The 16,332-nt window shown below is 38.9% G+C and overlaps 1 protein-coding gene across 1 annotated transcript; it reads left to right on the forward strand.

Annotated features, from left to right (window-relative positions):
- Positions 1-5,831: 5,831 nt before the first annotated feature.
- On the forward strand, positions 5,832-9,742 carry LOC120731566. The gene is made up of 4 exons (XM_040028646.1): positions 5,832-5,978; positions 6,186-7,638; positions 8,630-8,848; positions 9,456-9,742. The coding sequence occupies exons 2-4, from the start codon at positions 7,199-7,201 to the stop codon at positions 9,664-9,666; spliced, it is 870 nt and encodes a 289-aa protein (XP_039884580.1). The 5' UTR covers positions 5,832-5,978; positions 6,186-7,198; the 3' UTR covers positions 9,667-9,742.
- Positions 9,743-16,332: the final 6,590 nt, after the last annotated feature.

Raw genomic sequence — 16,332 nt, forward strand, 5'->3', positions numbered from 1 at the left:
TTAGTGTGTAGTGTAGTCAATAGTTTTGTTGTGTGTGTCAGAACAATGAGGCGACTGCTGAATGTTACAGGTGTTACAGCAGTGATACATCTCCTGTTGTCAGGCCTGCAGGTATCAGGCTGTTGTTTTCCTTTATCTAATAGTGGACAGAAATAATTTTTTGGAGTGGCACAAATAATTTGTGTGGCATCAAATTTGATGCAGAACACCTGATTGTTCTGTAAATAGTTTGAAATGTTTATTTAAAAATGCATTGGCTGCATTTAAAAAAAAATAGCTGCAAAAAACGTTGTTGTTTGCTAAACTCAATTACTTTTTTGAAGAAGTAACTATATAATTAATTGCCCAACATTGGTCATTATATACTGTATTTTGCAGACAGAGAGTTACGGGACTCTCTCCCAGACCACAGACTCATACTCATAATACAAGTCAGAGCTTTATAAAAAGAAAAAAGAAAGAAAGTTGTGTTTTCGAAATTTTAGTTCAAGTTATTTTTACTTCCAATTTTTACATTTTCATTGTAAGTGGGCTAAAGTAGTTAATTAAAGGTAGTCTAACATAAATGTAACTGCTGTAATTTGATTTGATTTTAATAAACCATGTAACTTGGATGGATTCGATGCTGGCATCACCACAGTGCACACGTCTGATGTCGCTCACAGTGGTCCAAGGGATCGCTGAGGGAGTTTGTGTGTTCGCTCAGACACATGAAAAATTAGAGGGAACATTGGTCTCCCACTAGTTGGAGACAATTTCCTTCTCACACACCACACTGTCTCCTCTTTTTTTTCTTTTCTTTTTCCTTTGTTTTCATTGTTTTTACAGTTTTTTACACCCACACATCAAACTGTTAACTCACTTCTCCAACATCTCTTTTCCTTTCTCCTCAACTGCTCATCTAACTTTCAACTGATTCATGCTGAGTGAACCCTTTCCCACACAACCATCCCACATAGCAAGCAGGTCTGGCCCGGATCTGGTATTAAGCCGACACTGCTGGCTGACTTCTGGCATGATAAGACGTATGTCATCTAGATATGGGACAGGCCTGGCACTGATGGCACTGTCTGTGTGATAACATGCCATATCTGGCTCGATTGTGGTTTGCTTTATGTGGCCCAGGCCCATAGAAAACAGGTCTGGCCCGGATCTGGCATCAAGCTGGCACTTTGACTGACCGCTGTCATGGCAGGGTGTATGTCAACCAGATGTGGGCCAGGTCTGGCAATGATGGCAGAATTGATGTTCCTATTTTCCTATTTTAGTTAGAAGACCCAAATGCCATGTTGTAATACTACAGGGAGTGCAGAATTATTAGGCAAATGAGTATTTTGTCCACATCATCCTCTTCATGCATGTTGTCTTACTCCAAGCTGTATAGGCTCGAAAGCCTACTACCAATTAAGCATATTAGGTGATGTGCATCTCTGTAATGAGAAGGGGTGTGGTCTAATGACATCAACACCCTATATCAGGTGTGCATAATTATTAGGCAACGTCCTTTCCTTTGGCAAAATGGGTCAAAAGAAGGACTTGACAGGCTCAGAAAAGTCAAAAATAGTGAGATATCTTGCAGAGGGATGCAGCAGTCTCAAAATTGCAAAGCTTCTGAAGCGTGATCATCGAACAATCAAGCGTTTCATTCAAAATAGTCAACAGGGTCGCAAGAAGCGTGTGGAAAAACCAGGGTGCAAAATAACTGCCCATGAACTGAGAAAAGTCAAGCGTGCAGCTGCCAAGATGCCACTTGCCACCAGTTTGGCCATATTTCAGAGCTGCAACATCACTGGAGTGCCCAAAAGCTCAAGGTGTGCAATACTCAGAGACATGGCCAAGGTAAGAAAGGCTGAAAGACGACCACCACTGAACAAGACACACAAGCTGAAACGTCAAGACTGGGCCAAGAAATATCTCAAGACTGGTTTTTCTAAGGTTTTATGGACTGATGAAATGAGAGTGAGTCTTGATGGGCCAGATGGATGGGCCCGTGGCTGGATTGGTAAAGGGCAGAGAGCTCCAGTCCGACTCAGACGCCAGCAAGGTGGAGGTGGAGTACTGGTTTGGGCTGGTATCATCAAAGATGAGCTTGTGGGGCCTTTTCGGGTTGAGGATGGAGTCAAGCTCAACTCCCAGTCCTACTGCCAGTTTCTGGAAGACACCTTCTTCAAGCAGTGGTACAGGAAGAAGTCTGCATCCTTCAAGAAAAACATGATTTTCATGCAGGACAATGCTCCATCACACGCGTCCAAGTACTCCACAGCGTGGCTGGCAAGAAAGGGTATAAAAGAAGAAAAACTAATGACATGGCCACCTTGTTCACCTGATCTGAACCCCATTGAGAACCTGTGGTCCATCATCAAATGTGAGATTTACAAGGAGGGAAAACAGTACACCTCTCTGAACAGTGTCTGGGAGGCTGTGGTTGCTGCTGCACGCAATGTTGATGGTGAACAGATCAAAACACTGACAGAATCCATGGATGGCAGGCTTTTGAGTGTCCTTGCAAAGAAAGGTGGCTATATTGGTCGCTGATTTGTTTTTGTTTTGTTTTTGAATGTCAGAAATGTATATTTGTGAATGTGGAGATGTTATATTAGTTTCACTGGTAAAAATAAATGATTGAAATGGGTATATATTTGTTTTTTGTTAAGTTGCCTAATAATTATGCACAGTAATAGTCACCTGCACACACAGATATCCCCCTAAAATAGTTAAAACTAAAAAACAAACTAAAAACTACTTCCAAAAACATTCAGCTTTGATATTAATGAGTTTTTTGGGTTCATTGAACAACATGGTTGTTGTTCAATAATAAAATTATTCCTCAAAAATGCAACTTGCCTAATAATTCTGCACTCCCTGTATACTGCTATGATAGCCAGTGTTTCAAATGCAGGTTTGACAGGTTTGTGAGTGTACACTTTATCCAAAACCCAGTGACGGTTTACTCATCTTTGCCAGTGGTTGGCTGTAGCTCAGGAGGTAGAGCAGGTCACCTACTTATCGGAAGGTTAGTGGTTTGACCCCTGGCTCCTCCAGTCTGCATGTCAAGAGTGTGAATGTGTATGAATGTAGTTAGGAAGCACTCAGTTTAGATAAAGTGTGTGATTGGGTGAATGTGGCATGTTGTATAGAGTACTTTGAGTAATCCGGGAGAGTAGAAAAGTGCTATATAAGAATCAGTCCATTCACTGTCTGAACAGAGTTTCATCATGTTACTTTTGCACTGTTTTGCATGTTCTGGCACATGTTGTTATTACATGGTTTGATTAAGGTACATATTAGGCTGACATCTGGGGCCAGAGCTGAAACTGTTCTGGGCCAGCACAGGGCCAGCCAGTGTGTCTACAACTGGCCCGTGGCTGCACACAACTTACACATGGCCAACATACCGCAAAGAATGAATGCCCTTTGGTGACCCAGATCAGATTTGCCAGACGTAGTCCACACATGGGCCAGCACAGGACCACCAGTGTGTCTGCAACTGGCCTTGTGCTAGCCCATGTGTCGGCCGCATCTGGCAAACCAGATCTGGGCCACCAAAGGGCCGTCATTCTTTGCAGTATGTGGGCCATGTGTATGCACAATGCGTGGGCCAGATCCGGGCCATACCAATTTTGCTATGTGGGATTCTACCTTCTCTGCCATCTCACAACATACTTTTACCCACCCAAATGAGGAGTTTCTCATTTGGCCGAAGTGTAGTGCCTGCCCGCAGCCACCTCTTTAGCCTGCTAATTCGGTTCAGCTACGGATCCAGCTTCCCTTTACATTCATAGCATCCTCTGCAATTGCCTTCTTCCCTTCCCGGCAGAAAAGTGCTAAAATACCGTCATTACACGCATTATATGCAGAAATGATTATCCCGACAGTGGACTCGAACTGCTGTCCCTGTGATGGACCTGAACAAAACACAGGCCTGGGATTTTCACTAAGGATTTTCCCTCCGGAGACTCAAACTGTTTTTGTCTGGCCGCAGTCGAGTGCCTGCAGTGATCAAGCTAAATTATCCTCTCACTCATGAAAAAGACCCCTGAATATTTGAACTGTTCCAACTGGGAACCTTAACCATTTCTAACCTCAGACCCGAAGATGCTAATTCTCATCCTAGCAACTTCACTGTCTTTGAGGATTTGAATGCTAGTCAGAGCATGCTCTCACTGATCATCACCTGGAATAATTCATAGAAAATTTAAAGAGGTTAAGGCTTTCCATGTGGTTTTGATAAAAAGATAATATAAAGTTATTTTTGTTCAAACTAACCCTTGCGAAAAAGTCCAAGAAGTATATATTGGCAATAGTTAAGAAAGACATCCAAACTGTAACTCTGGTACAGCTTTCATTTTGTCACTATTTTTGAACCAATACTTGATCTTAACAACAAAAACTTTTAATTAAGTGAAATCCACAATTTCAACTGTTTCACATATTGAGTCTGTAGAGTCCTGAATGGAGCATAAACAGATAGGAGCACAGACAGGTATGAAGGGGCTCGGGCATTGAGTGACTTAAAAACAAAAAGTAAAAGTTTGAATTGGATCCTGTAGGAAACAGAAAGCCAGTGTAGAGAAGATAGAACTGGGGTTATATCCTCTCTCCATTTGGTGCTGGTTAGCAGATGAGCAGCTGCATTTTGGACCATCTGAAGACAATAAATGGAGGCCTGGTCGAGACTGTTACGACCCGTCTAGGGCCAGGCAATAACATGAGTGAGGCACTCGCTCCCCCCCCCCCCCCAAGACCCAAGCAGCCACAGGAAACAAATCCGTTCTTAGTAATGTGATTTATTTATAAAGTGGAAAAGAGAGGAACAACAAAACGGGAGTGTCAACACTTCAGGGTGAGCCAAGGCCAAAATAATAAACAAAAATAAAATCTACACAAATCCCGCACCCCTGACCTTCCCAAAACAAAGTCCAAAAATAAAGACAGAGTCTGACCTCCTTAACTAATTCAAAACAGGAGAAAACTGGTGGTCAAAAGAAATGGCAGCTCACCCCTACCCACTCCACTTCCACAACTTTCAAATAGCACTGCAGCCAGTGGCTGTCACAGGTACACTGCTGGGTCATGAGGAGAAACGCGAGGACCTCTCCCGCCATGGCACTCCAACCTCCTTTTAATGGGCGGGTCCTCCAGCTGGAACCAGTCACGACGGGGCTGTATATCCACGCACCAATCGGAGCAGGGCCCTGGCACAGCTGAATTAACATAAACAGATACATTACCTGCACAGAACAAACACATGAAAATGCAAGTTCGTAACAAGACCAAAATACAATGAATTGCAGTAGTCCAATCTGCAAGTATGGAAAAGGTGAATGACACTTTTGAAGACGTTAGTCGGGAGGTATGGCTTTGCCTTAGCTAGCTGTCTTAACTAAAAAAAGCAGGATTGGACTACTGCCCTCACCTGCCTACTTAATTTAAAGGAACCATCAAGGTAGATACCGAGGTTTCTTACGTGTCTTGCAGTAGGAGGATAGGGTACGGTGGCCCTGAGAGGCCAAACGGACTGCAACTTCAGAAAACACTTGCAAAAAGAAAAATGCTGCAAAAAGAAAGACGCTGCACTGCAACTTCAAGAAAAACGCTGCACTGCAAAAAGAAAAACGCTACAAAAAGAAAGACGCTGCACTGCAACTTCAAGAAAAATGCTGCACTGCAAAAAGAAAAACGCTGCAAAAAGAAAGACGCTGCACTGCAACTTCAAGAAAAACACTGCACTGCAAAAAGAAAAACGCTACAAAAAGAAAGACGCTGCACTGCAACTTCAAGAAAAACGCTGCACTGCAAAAAGAAAAACGCTGCAAAAAGAAAAACGCTGCAAAAGCACACAAAGCACAACGGAAATAGGAAAAAAGACAACGGAAATGTTCCTGGGGAGACAATAACCCGACGGACCAGTTGCACGAACCAAAACATGCTAACCAGTGCGCTAGGACTGGGAGACACTTCAAAGAAGTGGAGGAGAGGTAAATGTGTTGTAATCTCATGATTCTAATAATACTACAGATATCTGGAATATACATTCAAAGATAATTCTAACAAAGATAATGTTTAATGTAGCCTTAGAAATGAAGCTTTTTTAAACTCGAGAACAAATACTAATAAGTCAAAGTCATTAAGGAATATTGCAGTTAATGTGTTCAGGTTTTAATTTGGCATTGTGTCTTCATCAGGCAATATATTGTCCATATTGTGGAATCCAGCTAGTGGGGCAAATTGGAGTTTTTTGTGGGTCCTGTGGAACTAACATTCAAGTTTTAGCACATTTTATAGTGAATGGTAAGCACTTCACTTTCCTAAGTTCTAGTATTTATTGCTCACCTTTTCATTGCTTCATAATGACTTATATACACCACAGTAGCTTCAGTAGTGCGTGTTAAACTTTTTTTTTTTTTGGGGGGGGGGGGGTTATTATTGATGTGCCATTCCAAAGTACTATATTCATTTGCTTATTCTAAGGTTTTTGTATTGTTAAAGACTCTGTATGCAAAGATAAATCAGAATTCCAAAAACGCAAAGGCATGAACTGGTAGGTACTAAGAACTGTATTCTGGTTTAAGCCTGCCACCGGTTCTACGGCATAATTTTAAAAACTAGTTTATGACTTAATAGGGCATATGTACACAGTGACGAAATTCTTCTAACTTCTCTAATTTTGCTCATTTTGAGTTGTCAGCATAGAGGTCTTAATGAGAGTGATAAGTCCTGAATCCTGGTCCATGTTCTTTGAGCTTTTGCTGGCCTTTATTTAAGCACACATCAAGAAGATTAAATACTTGAGTCATGTTTATTGAGAGTTGTTTCAGATGTGGTATTTTTTTAAAAAACACTTATTAAGTGCATTTGTGGATTCCTGCGGTCGTAATTATCTTTTCATGTTTTCTCTTCAACCTTAGGCCCAGTCTCAGTCACAGACATCATCAATAAGTATTTCTCTGAGGGCCATAGATATAAAGTGATCCTGGATTTTCTTGAAAAAAAGCATAATATTTGTATGAGTCTGAGAACATTAAAGAGGAGGCTAAAAGATGCTGGAATGACTAGAAGGACAGACTTTACTCCCACTGACATTGTCATTTCCACTGTTACACAAGAACTGAGAGGCTCAGGTCAGCTTCTGGGTTACAGATCCATGTGTCAGACACTGTGACAAAAGTATAATCTGAAAGTTAAAAGAAATTATGTAATGCACATACTCTCAAGACTAGATCCATATGGTGTTAAGCGTCGCTGTAAACGCAGGTTTGTTCGAAGAGGATATTTTTCAGAAGGACCAAATCAAGTGTGGCATGTGGATGGTTATGATAAGCTGAAGCCCTTTGGTGTTGCTATTAGTGCATGTGTCGATGGATTTTCAAGGAAAGTTATGTGGCTCAGCTGTGGCAGCTCAAATAATGACCCAGGTATCATTGCAAAATATTATATGGAGTGCTTGTCACGGTTTGGTCAACTTCCAGCATGCCTTCGTACAGACTGTGGCACAGAAAATGGCACAATGGCAGCCATTCACTGTGCTTTAAGATCAGACCATGGAGATGTTTTTGCAGGAGCCCACAGTCATATGTATGGTACCTCAACTACAAATCAACGGATTGAAAGTTGGTGGTCTTCGTTCAGAAAGCAAAGGTACATGGCTTTTAAAATATATTCTGAAACTAAAATTGAATGGTTCTGAAGGTGTTTCGTGGTCAGCGATATACTTTTTTTTGTGGGTGGGGTTTTATACTCAAATATTAAATTACAGTCACAAACAAACAAAGAAAAACATAGTCACCTACACATTTTTCTCATGTGATGCACAACTGCTTAAAAAAATATAATAAATGGTTTGGTATACCAGTGACATTTGTTTGTATTAAAACAACACACTCAAAAAGAAAATCCTGCTCAGACATTCCACAAAAGTCCTAAAAAGGAACTATAAAAAACAACAAACAAACTGACATTCAGCATTTTAATAAATTATTATGAATCCTAGAGGCAATGGCATCAGTAAAGATTGATGTATTTAAAATTGAGTAAAATTTATTCAAATTTGTGTGCCTACGTAGTACCAAACTAACATCTAGATCAAATAGTTTACCTGTAGGGAGTCATATAAATAAAAGAACAAGGGTTTCTTCAAATTTGAGAACTGTAATATGAGTAATATAAGAACATTGATCCAACATGACAGAAATTTGTTAGAGGAGGTCATTCGTTTCAGACATTTCTTTGACTTTGTGTGCCAAAAAAAAAAATACTGATGTTTTCACTAGCTTTTGGATTTCTGTGTGGTATCTAACAAGTGATAACAGCTTCAGTGTTCATGTAGAAACAAAATAGTACATTTATATGGACAGACCTGTATATTACAACTTTTCTTAAGTTCAACCGCCAAATGCAGGAATAACAGAAGGATTAATCATTTTGTTAAATTTTGTTATTTGTGTGAAGTTGCTTTTTTTTTCCTGCAGTGCATTGATGAAACACTTCAAAACATGTGAATAAGCTTTTCTTTGAACGAAATTGCGCACATTTCAATATTCTTAAGATTACGACTTTTTTTTTAAAGAGGACAATTACATTGAATTACTTGTGTTATTAAATTTTATATGCCTTGTCATTCCACCATTAGAACTCAGTTCTGGATTGAACTCTTCAGTGACCTGAGGGAGAGGCATCTTTTCAACGGCAGTCATGAACATAAATGCCTTCTACAATATGTCTTCCTCAATGTCTTGCAAAAAGAGCTTGACGAGTACAGAGATCTCTGGAACACTCACACCATCCGACCTGTGCGCCAATCTTGTTGTCCATCTGGTAAACCAGAAGCCATGTATCACCTGCCTCATAGGTATGTATTTAGTCCATGTATTTTATTTCATAGTTTTACTAAAAATTTTCTTCCTCAGTATAGTGTATTGTATGTGGAGGATACCTGTCCAGCTTGCTGTTATTAAACCTTTTGTTCATTTATAAAATGGTTCAGGAACAGTCCATCCCTTATGTGCACTCTTTTCTTTCTTGACCTAACCACTTGAGTTAAGTAAGCAGTATGTCATTTAGGTTTAACAATTTGCCCTAACTGTTACTCACAGCAGGTATTACACACACTTTAGCAATTGAATAGTGTGTTTTGTTGTTTTCACCTTTTTGCTGAATAGAAATTAAAGCTGCCACTTGTGTTTTGCCATTAGTTCTGTTCTCTGACTTCATGCACATACGTTTTATTTTTATATTTTTTTCCAAAAAAAAAAAAGTTAGACAATCATATTTTAACTTTGGATCACATCTTGGCTAAAAATGACAAATGTAGATATATGCATAATTAAGATTCTTTAAAATCACAATTTCCAGAACTGACTTTTAATTATAAGATTGACTTTTCGCTTTTGCTGTAACCTTGAAGGATAGTACCTGGAGAAGTGACTGAATTTGTTCATTTTTCTGACTGACCTAAGGTATGGTGGAAGAGAGTGTGGATTCCAAGTGCCTCAAGACATCCTGCACCAGTTTGATGACATTCTACCTGCTCAGTACAGTCTATGTGGGGACGACAATCTCCAGGTTCATTTCACAAACTTGGAAAGACAGAGTGAGCTCCCTCGACCAGTCAACTGGACTACTGCAGTTGAAAATTATATAACACTCAAAAATATGACTGGACTTTAGAAGTCAATGTAAAATCATCTGCTAGATGTGGGTACAATTACCACTGACACTAATTGTCACAAACCAACTTTAATGAGTATTGAAAAAAATAGTACCATAGTTTTTATATAAATAGTTTCACTACCGTCAACTTTTCAGTGTGTACGCTTTCGACCTGAAGAAATCAAAAGACCATACTGTACAAAATAACTTGTTCCTTTTAATTAGGTGTTGTAACAAACACGTTGATTAATTTGGAGATCTGTTTTACAAACAAAGGTTTACAAAAGCATTCAGCGAGAGCTGTATTTATGTGGTTTTTTCCTATTTCTTTTTTTAACTCCAAGAACAACTTGCATATCTTACAAAAAAATGTAATCAAACACAGAAGTGTTTGATTAAATAAAGCTTTTTAACTGAATTTATCAGATTTATTTCCCTGTGTTGTTATACTAGCATGTCTCAGTACATTAGAATACTTCAGAAATGTTTTATTTTGTTACTTTGGCAATTTCTTAACACAGTGAAATATGTCTAACTTGTTCAATTGTCCCACTATGATATTATGCTTTTGAAATTCCAAAACCTGATTGAACTTTCTGCGATGCATTAAATTTTATATGATTTACCGAAATTATTATAAATTATTAGAAACAAAATTTTCAGAGTTTAAAATCACAAACTTCAAATGTTTGCTAAAACCATAAATGTGGCTTAAAAGCAAAAGGACTTGGACCTTAGGGAAGCCCAAACCCAGGAGAGTTCTGGATGCCATAATCTATGGCTTCTTGGAAGTCCTCATAACTGTGTAGCACTGGGATTTTGATAGTATTTGCACAGACATCTACTACAGGGAAGCGTGAAGTGGTCTGGAAAAGAAGTTGTGGCTTTGGCTGAATTGCTGCAGGAGGAATTTCTCTCAGTCCAGTTGCAAACATAAGGATGTCTTCAAGAGACAGACTTCCATTTCTCTCTGAAAATGTAAAGAGAATAAAAGTTATTTCTAATGATAATAAACAGGAAAAAGTACTCGTCTCCTCTTGACGCCTAGAGCTGCCAGGTGGACCAAATTGCACATGGAAGATGTTCTCAAGAAGATCAGCTGTCAGCCTGGTCTCAGTGTAGCACATGAATGAGAAGAAGAGTGAAGGATGCTGTTCCAGAGTGTTTAGAAAAATACATGACTACATGAGGGCACATCCTTTATCGCTATGCCTGTAATACTCTGCCTATTGCCTTAATATTAAATAATTTTTTGAACAATAATTATTGAAAATATTTTGTCATGTCATTATACTGCCGCAAGTAGAGGTGGCATGGGCCGCGAAACTGAGACACAGGCATTAGAGCCTCTTAATGCTTGTTTTGTTTGGGTTTCCACCAGAGTGGAATTAACAAAAAATAGAGAGGGCATAGTCTAACATACGAAATAGGAAAATAATGATGTGTAATCTATTTATTTCAACAAAAAAACTGTATTCTGAATACCACCTATTTACACAGTAACTGTAATGGAATACAGTTACTCGTATTTTAAATACGTGACAGTGTTACATGTATTTCGTTACTCCCAAACACTGCAAACATATCTGTAGTATTATTAGAATCATGAGATTACAACACATTTACCTCTCCTCCACTTCTTTGAAGTGTGTCCCAGTCCTAGCGTACTGGTTAGCATGTTTTGGTTCGTGCAACTGGTCCATCGGGTTATTGTCTCCCCAGGAACATTTCCGTTGTCTTTTTTCCTATTTCCGTTGTGCTTTGCGTGCTTTTGCAGCGCTTTTCTTTTTGCAGCGTTTTTCTTTTTGCAGTGCAGCGTCTTTCTTTTTGTAGCGTTTTTCTTTTTGCAGTGCATCGTTTTTCTTGAAGTTGCAGTGCAGCGTCTTTCTTTTTGCAGCGTTTTCCTTTTTGCAGCATTTTTCTTTTTGCAAGTGTTTTCTGAAGTTGCAGTCCGTTTGGCCTCTCAGGGCCACCGTAATAGGGGGCCCAGAGCGTTGTCAACATTGCCGAAAATGACAACTTCAGTTTTATTTTCATTTAACTTTAGAACATTTAAAGACATCCACTGTTTAATGTCAAGAAGGCAGCATTGTAAAAGTTAGGGTCGATCTAACCCTGCTTTTAAAGGCAGATCGATTTTACATTAAGATATACAGCTGGTGCTAATTTTCCAACCAATAAACCACTTCAGACATGTTCATTAAGGTTTTAATAGTTAACCAAACCTAATGGCACAGTCACATAGTAAAAAATAAGATGCCAACCTCCTTGCAATTAATAGAAAATTGTTGGTTATCCAGTGATTCCACTGTTTTTTAATTTGTTGCCTTCAGCGACCAAATACATCACTTTTGATCACAACCCAGTTGCACATGTTACCTGGTGGGAGGCAATCTGCAATCTGGACTTGGCTCAACTGGTTGCCAACTGGTTGTATTCCTATATAAAAGGAATGTTTCCAAGCTTGCTTTTACCATTTACTGTTTTGGTTCACTCCTGCAGCTTCTAATCAGGCTTGCATCCTACAGCTGGTAGCTATCAATATAATTATATGGATTATCATAATTATTACCTGATACATGTATTCTAGTAAATACAACCCCCCAGTTTCTCAATTAAAATGTTATTTTCATGGTATAATCGAATGGCATTGTCTCTGATATGCAATTAATAATGTTTATACACAGCAAAATCTCCAGTGTTAAATTAACACTGGAGAGTGTCTATATGGGTCCACACCTCTGAGTGTTAAATACAACACTGTTGAGTGTTAAATTAACACCTTTGACAGTGTTGTATGTTTAAAAGTAACCTAGTCAGTTTTGAAGATTAACAATGGCTAACACTGAGCAGTGCTGATTTTCTAACACTGGAAAATAACTCAAAATGTTAGAAATATTCCAGTGTTAGAAAATCAGCACTGCTCAGTGTTAGCCATTGTTAATCTTCAAAACTGACTAGGTTACTTTTAAACATACAACACTGTCAAAGGTGTTAATTTAACACTCAACAGTGTTGTATTTAACACTCAGAGGTGTGGACCCATATAGACACTCTCCAGTGTTAATTTAACACTGGAGATTTTGCTGTGTAAGCACTAATCTTTGTAGACCATACTTTTAAATACAACAGAGGCACTAAAAAGTGCTACATGGATTGACTGCTTTTCTTCAGCCAGGACCCGTAGTGCTGATGATCCAGAATGACAGTTCACCAATACTGACTAATGGATCTCTTTCTGTCCATGCTATCAACAGGTGTTTACACTTCACGGTTCATTTCTAAAGAGTGAATAGAAACATGTGGCAGAGCATAACTAAAATGTCTAGACACTTTGAACTGAAATGCTATGTGTTTTGTGGCTTCTTGGTAAAAAAAAATATATCTTGGTGGGAATCCCTCATGGATCATTCTGGTTGCAGATTGGATCATCTTTTCAGGAAGTTGCATTTTAATCCTGATGGCATACAATTTATTCTGTAGCTGTAAACCAGGTTTACAAAGCAAATGTGCACTATGTTGTTATTAATGTTGCATAACAGTCCTCCTGTGCAACTTAATGTAAATGAGGTCATTTAAACCTGAATCTATATTATCATGAATGTTTAATCAATAAAAAGAAGGATCAGGAAAACACACACACACACACACACACACTTAAATAAAATTAAAAAACAAAAAACCCAAAACAAAACAAGACAAAACAAAAAAAATATTAAAAAAAGGGGGGGGGGGGTGATAATATCAATCAGCTGGTAAAACGTTTAATGACTTGCAATGGTTTACAAGGGGCCCCAGATTCGATAAAATTCTCCATATTTGGCCTTTGTCGCTAGGCCTATCTTTTTCAATTTAAGAAATGACATCACATCTCAAAACCCAAAAGAAACTGAAGGTGGCTTTGAAGATTTCCAAAGGAACAAGATACAACATCTGGCCAAAAGTGATGTAAAGGCTAATATTTTGAAGTGTGTAGGGTTAGTTAGACCAGTATTAACTGGAAGCCCCAAAATAGCCAAAAAAGGGTCCATGCAGACCTGAGTCCCAAGAGCCTTGAAAAGAATAACTGAATACTGACTCCAGAAGCCACGGAGTCTAGGTCAAAGAAAAAACATGTGACTCAGGTCACATGGGGTTGCATGACATCTCTCACACTGATCCACCACTTGTGGGTAAATCTCAGACAGACGAGACTTCAAATATTAAACCCTGTACAATGCCTTGAACTGGATAAGTTGTAACCTAGCACAGGACATACTATAACGGACACTGGATACTGCTTTCTCCCATTGTTGATCTGAAAAGATTACTCCTAACTCCCGCTCCCAAACCCTCCTAATTTTAACCACTGAATGCAATGGACATCTAATTCCATAAGTTGTTTATATATCAAAGATATAATTGATTTCTTTTTGAGTTTAAGGGACAACAATTCCTGCCAAGGAATCAATCACACGTGATCGAACCATCATCAACCACCTTTCTTCCTCTGAAGAATTAAAGCTAGTCCAAAGAACATTTATTCTAAGAAGCTCTTTGTAGATGCCGAGCTGCCTCAAGTGATTGTCTGCTCATTTATTACACTGAATGCACAAACAAGTAGAACACTGTCCTTTGTTCTAAAATAGGATCAACTGATGCATCAAGTAAGGCATAATGGATTTGTATCCTGTGATCTCAGCTTGGGTCATGGTTTTACATAAATACAGGCACATCCTTTTTAGCCATCTGGTGTAACCAGGGGTCACAAATGTAACAATTTACATGCTGTACGTAAGTATTTAAATCTTTCCAGAGAGAGATCCTGGAATATTTATAAATCATCAGTTCCCAGCTGAATTTCTGAAGTGACCCAGATTTTACGTACTTTTACTGTCATACAATCAGCGACTCAATTTAGTTAAGTGTATAGAAGACTTCACTGACTTTATATGACTTAGGGTTTATAAGCAAAATGTTTAAAACTGTCCTTAAATTATTGGATTGCATAACACAGACTAAATTCTTGATTAAATGGAGAGGAAACAGTGACAATCACAGCGCCACCACCCCAACCCCAATGAACTCAAAGCAAAGTTCCTCTTATAGCCACATGAGGCTTGCTCCAACAGCAAGCCAAGCCCCGCAGGCTCCCATGTTAAACATTAATCCCACCCAAAGTGGCTCATGGTATGGCGACACAGGCTGTTGAAGCAGTGTGCTAACTGAATACGCCCCCTCCTCACTCTTAAAAAAATGCTAAAGTGGCTAAAATGTTCAAGTTTAGCCCAAAATGATGACATCAAAATACAGCCATCATTTACATGTAGTTGCCATTTTTTATGGTAGCTTTACATTTGACAGCAGTTAATCTTTTTAAAAAGATGATTTCTGTCATTGATGAGTCCCACTTCCACATCTCCTGAGGGAGCATTTAGCTCAGAGCAGCTGACTGAAATATTTTTTTCTGTTTTATATTCATAGAAAACCTGTATCACTGTATCATGCTTGTCTGCTTAGGTCTGTTATGTAGTGTTTAGTCACGCTGGCCTGTTTCAACACCTTTCAGTCTCTCAGAGGTTCACTCTCAAGTCAACTCAGAGACTGAGGCTGAGAAAACCCTCCTAATTTTTAAATTCCTAGCAGTACCAAGATAAAATACCAGACAGCAAGTGAAGGTGGAGAGGCACTGGGACATACTCATAAAACATATTCAGGATTAATTAGTACACATATAATAGGAGCTGTCAAATTTTTTATATTTTTTTCACTGTTCCACATGAGATAAAGTGAACCAACTGGAAAGCATATATTTAGCTATAAATTTACTTGTAAAATATGGCCAGAGGTCTTTATCGAAGCTATGGTGGTGAACAAACATAACGTAGTATATGGGAGGTAAATGTGGGATGAATATACATTTGACTATAAAGAACAAAAAAGTAAAGGGATCAGATGCATTAAACTATGCACTGGCCAAACAAAAAAGAAAGACAAGTGAAACAACAGAAAGAAGAAAGTAGACTATTCATTAGAGCTGATACTATTGCCATTATCCATCCATCCATCCATCCATCCTCTAACACCTATGTCAGGATCAAAGGGGGGCTGGAGCTTATCTTAATAATGTTATTTTGACGAGAACAAAAAGTGGATGCCACACCTTAATAATAATTTTCTGCATGCAGTCTTTATGTACCTATGAGAACTAAAATCAAAATTAAAGCTCCCCATTCATTTAGACAGGGTCTTCAAAATAACCTCTCAGATTTGTTCCTCATTCTTCTCATGTCTACATGCATCTTCCCCAATTTGACAGCTTCAGTCATGAAGCGCCTTGAGGCGACTTTTGTTGTGATTTGGCGCTATATAAATAAAATTGAATTGAATTATTTAGGCTCTGACGAATCTGACAACTCCAAAGGTGTGTCAGAACAGGGTGTGTCAGAAACCAGCAAAGGAGAAAAGGAGGCAAAAGAGATGGCAAAAGAGGGAGAGAAAACCCTGACGACCCTAGCTCATGACAGAATATGTTATTAAAATATAGTCAAAGGAGCTTGCAAAGAAAAGCGTCTGGACTTCTTTAAGTTGCTTGAAGACGTTTCACCTCTCATCCGAGAAGCTTCTTTAGTTCTAAGGTCCAATGGTGGGGAGTCCCAGATTTAAACCTAGTGGGAGTATCCCCCCACAGAGGGACAAAAGGAC

This window comes from Simochromis diagramma, unplaced genomic scaffold (assembly GCF_900408965.1).
Source record: "Simochromis diagramma unplaced genomic scaffold, fSimDia1.1 OVJJ01000746.1, whole genome shotgun sequence".
Classification (NCBI taxonomy): domain Eukaryota; kingdom Metazoa; phylum Chordata; class Actinopteri; order Cichliformes; family Cichlidae; genus Simochromis; species Simochromis diagramma.

Coding starts and splice junctions, on each gene's coding strand:
- LOC120731566 (XM_040028646.1), top strand. CDS start 7,199: ATGCACATACTCTCAAGACTAGATCCATATGGTGTTAAGCGTCGCTGT. Junction 7,639..8,629: donor TCTTCGTTCAGAAAGCAAAG/GTACATGGCTTT, acceptor TTCCACCATTAG/AACTCAGTTCTGGATTGAAC. Junction 8,849..9,455: donor ATGTATCACCTGCCTCATAG/GTATGTATTTAG, acceptor GACTGACCTAAG/GTATGGTGGAAGAGAGTGTG.